Source organism: Embiotoca jacksoni, unplaced genomic scaffold, assembly GCF_022577435.1.
Source record: "Embiotoca jacksoni isolate LCO1_2020_lvr unplaced genomic scaffold, fEmbJac1.0.p SCAF_86, whole genome shotgun sequence".
Lineage (NCBI taxonomy): Eukaryota > Metazoa > Chordata > Actinopteri > Embiotocidae > Embiotoca > Embiotoca jacksoni.
The window spans coordinates 681,176-686,775 of NW_027185443.1; the positions used below are offsets into that span (position 1 = coordinate 681,176).

A 5,600-nucleotide genomic window follows, 5' to 3' on the forward strand; every position below is an offset into this window, starting at 1 on the left:
AAGTATTTAATTATTATTATTATTTAAGTATTTAATTCTGTGCAGGGTACTTTCATTTAATATTTAACCATTAACTAGTTGATTTTTATTTTTGTATTAATGTCTGCAATGCAAAACAGTAAAAACATCTATTTTGTCTTTTGAGTAGAAGTAAAATATCCTAAGTCCAAGTACCTTAAAGTCTACTTAAGTACAATACTTTTAAATCCAAGTACTTTCTGCCATTGAAGAAAACCAGATGACAAACACCAAACCTCGAAAACTACAACAACAAAAAAACACGTATTTTAAAGCGGAACTTTTTAACGGTCTGCCGTGGAACGTCGGACTCGTGTTTGGAGACGGACCGGAAGCAGCGTGAGGTTACTGAAATCCTTACAGAAGTGTTGCATCTGGTGAGTTTTCCGCGGACTCTTTTCTCCTCTGAGCAGCTCGTTTTGACGCCGTTTTCCCCGCGAACACGGTTCTGTTCAGCTGCTTCAGCCTGTGAACCAGAACACGTCGAGAAAAACGGTGATTTTGAGGATTTATTTCGCGTCTCCGTCTGAAGGCGGGAGACGTCTGAAGCTCCGAGTCCTCTCACCAGGGTCCATTCTAAAATCTGCTGATTTTCCCCGTTGTCGTGCAACTAACCTTTTTGAACATAATATCACCTCGCAGCACTCACAGCAACATAAAATCCCTGCCGATCGTCTAACAGTCTGTTTTTAAGGGAAATAATTGTAAAATTTAAATGTTTTGGTCCACGAGAAAAATAAATTAGGTCGTTTTGAATAATATTTATCCCACTGAAATGTTTTTAATTTTACTTTATATTTTTGTGTCCTGACTGTTACGTATTTTGTGCTTTTTTTTTTTACACTCAGTTGCCAGTTTATTAGGTACAGCACGCTAAAACGAATATAGTCTAATACAAATTAATCCCTTCGTCATGTTTGTGATGTTTTTGTTTTTTAAAATATGTTAATTTATACAGACTAGTTTAGTAAACATGTTAATGTGCATTTTGTCTATTTTACAGATGACATACTCGCATTCATTAGCGGTGAATTTATTGTCTTGTCTTTTTATTTCAATTTTGCTTTTAAAATACATTTTAACGTGTTTTTCTGTCCCTTTATGTCGGTTTTTATGTGCATGGAATTGTCTTGCTGTAAAACGCTCTGAGCTGCATTTCTCGGATGAAAGATGATACACAAACAACGTTTATTATTATAATAATAATTGTTGTTGTGTTGCTCAGGTCAGTCGTGTGAAGTCTTCAGCTGCAGTATCAGAGAAGATGTTGAGAAGTGCTTCAGCTCAGGTGAGGAGGAAACAAGTCGTACCGGATCACATTTGTACTTTATAGTGTTGTGTCGTCGTTACAATATAGATGCCAGTGGGAAAAATCGGATAAATATGTTGAGCTTGCAGAATATTTGAAAGTTTCTTTCCTTCGCAGATCTTCAGACAGGTGGTGAGATGCAGGAGCACAGACGCCAGCCTCATCCTGGAAAGATGTGAGTAAAGTTTGTGTGTTTTCCTGAACTTCTCCACTTCTTTCAGGTTTGATGGTTTTCAGCTGATCATGTTTCAGCGAGCTGTGAGGGCTTCAACACGTCTGTGTCTCTTTATTTAAATAACAATAACATGTCTTTTTTTTTTTTTCCAGCGATAAACCGCGTGCAGCTGTTGGGCCGAGTCGGTCAGGACCCGGTGATGAGGCAAGTGGAGGGCCGTAACCCGGTAACCATCTTCTCCCTGGCAACCAACGAGATGTGGCGCTCTGGAGACGGAGAGACGAGCCCTACAGGTAGAACTGGATTTTATTTTGTTTTTGGAAATCACTTTCAATCCCACATTTTTCAGTTTGATCTGTTTCTAATGTATTAAAAAGAAAAAGGTTTTCTGTCATTGATTTTTTTTTTTTTTTTTTTTTTTTTTTTTAAAGATCATTCTGGTTTTCAACATTTAACATCAGTGGATTACTCATTAAACTGAATGCAAGTGTGGACTTTTGCCAATAGAGGGCGCCAACGAACTTCAACATATAATAGATTCAAGTATTTCAGAGCTGCTGCTTCATGTTTCTGAACTAACACTGCAGTTTAAATGTTGATTCAGAGCGTCATCGTCCTCTATAAGAAGTTTAGAGGGCGTTTTTCAGAGCTCAGTGTTTCAGTGGGTTTTAATCAGCACGATTAAAACTCCAAATATCTACTTAAAGAGGATTAACAGACACATGCAGCTGTAGTTCAACAAATACTCAGGTTTTCTCAGTTTTAGTTTGAGATTTTTTTTTTAAATTGTAATGTTTACAGCGATATCTGTAGTTTCTCATGTTACTCTTCCTGTGAATGAAATTTGTACGGAGACTGATTCACCTGCTGCTTGTTTCCCAGGTGACATCAGTCAGAAGACGACGTGGCATCGCGTGTCCGTGTTCAAACCCGGTCTGAGAGACGTGGCCTACCAGTACGTCAAGAAAGGGTACAAGGACGCTTTTTATTCTGGGACTTTTGTAGGATTAAAAAAAAAAAAAAAGTTTACTTGTGATAGCAGACAGCTGGACAGGAAGTGAGCGGTCTGTGTGGAAAGTTACAGTTGATGCAAAAGTTATTTAGCATCCTAAAAAAAAAAAAAGTGGCTGCATGAACTTAAATCTTCACCTTCAGATCAGTTAGTTGATCGCTGTGGAGAAAAAGATTTTTACTAATTCATCTAACTTCAGAAGAGCTTGTACAAAAAAAAAATATATATATATATAGATGTTATGCTTGAATTTGTGACAATATGTCTTTGGGGACTTTAATCCAATCAGAATCAATGTCGGCAGATAAAAAAACAAAAACAAAGTTCAGACCAGACGAACCGCTGACATCATCGTTTCTCTCTCTCAGGTCGAGGATCCTCGTGGAGGGAAAACTGGACTACGGAGAGTACGTGGACAAGAACCAAGTCCGACGTCAGGCCACCACCATCATCGCAGGTCAGACTACACACACACACACACACACACACACACACACACACACACACACACACACCTCCTCTCTCTGTGTGTCCCCCTATAAACTGTCTTTTCCCGTCTCCGCAGACAACATCGTTTTCCTGAGCGACATCTCACGGGACAGAACCTGATTCCTCTCCGTCTCCGTCCAACAACACTTCCTCTCGTTATTTTTTTCTCGTCTCAGACTGAAGGACGCCAAGTTTTAAAAGGAACCGTTCTGACCCACGAGGAAAGGGGGAAGGGGGGGGGGCAGAATGTGACACACTCATGGCATGTTTGACTGTGGCGCCTCCTGCTGGTGGAAAAAGAAGCCGTTTCAGGAGGAGCAGAACTTGTAGCGAATATACGGATTATGAGTTTTGATACTAAATAAGTGAATATATGTGTGTACTCAAGTTTCATGTGTGAAAATAATGTTGAACGCGAGAGTTTAAGGGATGCAACATGTTTGTTAACGAAACAAAGAAAGCTGCAAAGTCTGAGGAAAAATATGAAGTGTTACTTTTATTGGTTTAAAACCATCTCCTACTTCTTACAGCTAAACAAACCATTGAAAAACTCATTGGATCATCAAAACAAAAAGCTACAATCAGGGATGTTTTTTCTTTGCTCTTCGAAGTTTGGATGGTCGTATTTTACATTCGAGAGATGGCAGCAACATTTTGCAGTCAAATTACAAACAGGAAACCCAATCTGAGTCTGAAACTCAGACGAATTAGAAGTATTAAAATTAGAAGTATTAAAATTAGACGAAGCGGAGAGATATTTGTTTATTTCTTGGAGTTGAACTAAGCTCCTTTCTCTCGTGCTTCCTGTCGCCTCAGAAAGCAAATAGCTTTTTTTTTTTTTTTCAGAGACAATTCCCCTTAAGTGTTGAAATTGACTATGTTTGAAGTTGCCTTCACACTCGCTCCTTAAAACTGTTACGGAACAACAGTTTTTGAACTGAAAATTGGTGAAACCTTGTTTTTTATAATGTTGAATTCAAGGTTTTTGTCTGCAGAAGTATTTTCAGCTTGTGTCGAGTCTCGCTTTTAACTTGACCTGACGCTGAATGTCTTTTGTGCGCTTCTCTTCATGCAAATGTCTCATCATGATTGATTGACGGTAGTTAAGCTGCAAAAGAATGTGCAGGTTGCTTGAGGGTTAAAAAAAACAAAACAGGAAACCAGTTTGTGAATTCAGAGTGAATCTCATTTCTGCTGCTTTCCGTTTTCACGTTTAAATAACTTCACAACATTTTATCTGGAGTTTGGTTCATCTGATCTTGTTGTCTGCCCCGTCACTCTCTTCTCAGTCGTTACTTATCTGATTTTCATTTCCTTCCTGGAGGCAGTTATTTCTTTCAAAAACTAATGTTTGTTCATTTCTCTGTAATGATTGGTATAATAGATCTTTTAAAAAAAAAAAAAAAAAAAAAAAAAAATACTATCGTCTTTAATATTTGTTCACTTCCTACAGTCTGAACATTTACAATTTAAACTCCCAATATGCATTATTATTTTCTAAATTCACTTACAAAGCACTTCGTAATGTAGAAAAATTATTTTTTAAAAAGTGCTAAAACAAACTCCGAAATGAGAATCATGAAGAGGAGGTTAAGAAAGTTAGATACAGGTATCTGAAAAAAAAAAAAAGTGCTGTATGTTAAAGTATACATGAATTTAAATCAATTATTTGTAATTAACTTTGAAAACCTGTTTTTAACAAGACTTTCGCCAGAGGACGCTGATTGGCTATTTCTGCGACAACGGGGGCGGGATTTAGTCAAAGGTATTCTTGGCCTAAAGGAATTGGTCACAGCAATCCCACACGTCTTTCCGATTGGCTGCATTAACCGTCAGTCAAAAGTGTCTGGCGGGCAGAGCCGCACGGTCGAACGGGTTTTAAACAGAGGGGAGATGTGATTGGTCAGGCGGCTGACCACGTGGGCGGGGCCGTGCGTTGTGGGGAAACCTGTGGATTCAGTTTAGAGAAGTCAAAACAACGGAAACAAAGAAGGGGGAGACCGGAAGTTTGCAATGGGACTTAAAAATAAAAGCTGACAGAATTGGTATTTAAATTCTTGATGTCTCATTTTCCATTACGTAATTTATCTTTACGTATAAGAACGTTTTTTATATAATAACTTTAACTCTCTAATTAATGATTTTTGCCTGAAGAGGACTGTTTTTTCTTATTATAAACTTCACGTGTTTTAACTTTTTTTTTTTTTTAAAGATACATAAATGTGCATTCGTTATGGATTCCAGATACCTGTAACAATCACTAAATAATCACCATAATAAATACACAAAGTAGAAAAAAAAAGTAGAGATAGCAGTAGTAGTTTATTTTCGTGTAAATTAGCTCATACTTGGCATCTGAAATTGAAGTTGACAAAACAAAGAAACACATTTTTCATACACGGATTTCCCTTCAGCATCAAGTAAAACGTGTTTGCTCGCTATTTATTTGCCATGCACACACTATAAATAACCTAAAATGAGAAATAGGTGTTTTATTTTGAAGTAGGAGACCGGAACCTCACTTTATTAACGTCTGTATTTTCAAATTAGTGTCAACAACAGCTGTAAAAGACGAGTCACCACACATTTACTATGCT

At 37.6% G+C, this 5,600-nt stretch overlaps 1 protein-coding gene across 2 annotated transcripts; it reads left to right on the plus strand.

The window, feature by feature from the left end:
• The first annotated feature begins 324 nt into the window (after positions 1-324).
• On the plus strand, positions 325-5,122 carry ssbp1 (single-stranded DNA binding protein 1). 2 transcript variants are annotated; one of them, XM_069139861.1, is made up of 7 exons: positions 325-395; positions 1,244-1,306; positions 1,445-1,502; positions 1,655-1,795; positions 2,385-2,472; positions 2,883-2,971; positions 3,080-5,121. In XM_069139861.1, the coding sequence occupies exons 2-7, from the start codon at positions 1,283-1,285 to the stop codon at positions 3,121-3,123; spliced, it is 444 nt and encodes a 147-aa protein (XP_068995962.1). In that variant the 5' UTR covers positions 325-395; positions 1,244-1,282; the 3' UTR covers positions 3,124-5,121. The 2 variants fall into 2 exon arrangements, with proteins under 2 accessions (XP_068995962.1, XP_068995963.1); XM_069139862.1 differs by lacking the exon at positions 325-395 and adding an exon at positions 424-513 and having other exon boundaries at positions 3,080-5,122.
• The last annotated feature ends 478 nt before the right edge of the window (positions 5,123-5,600 follow it).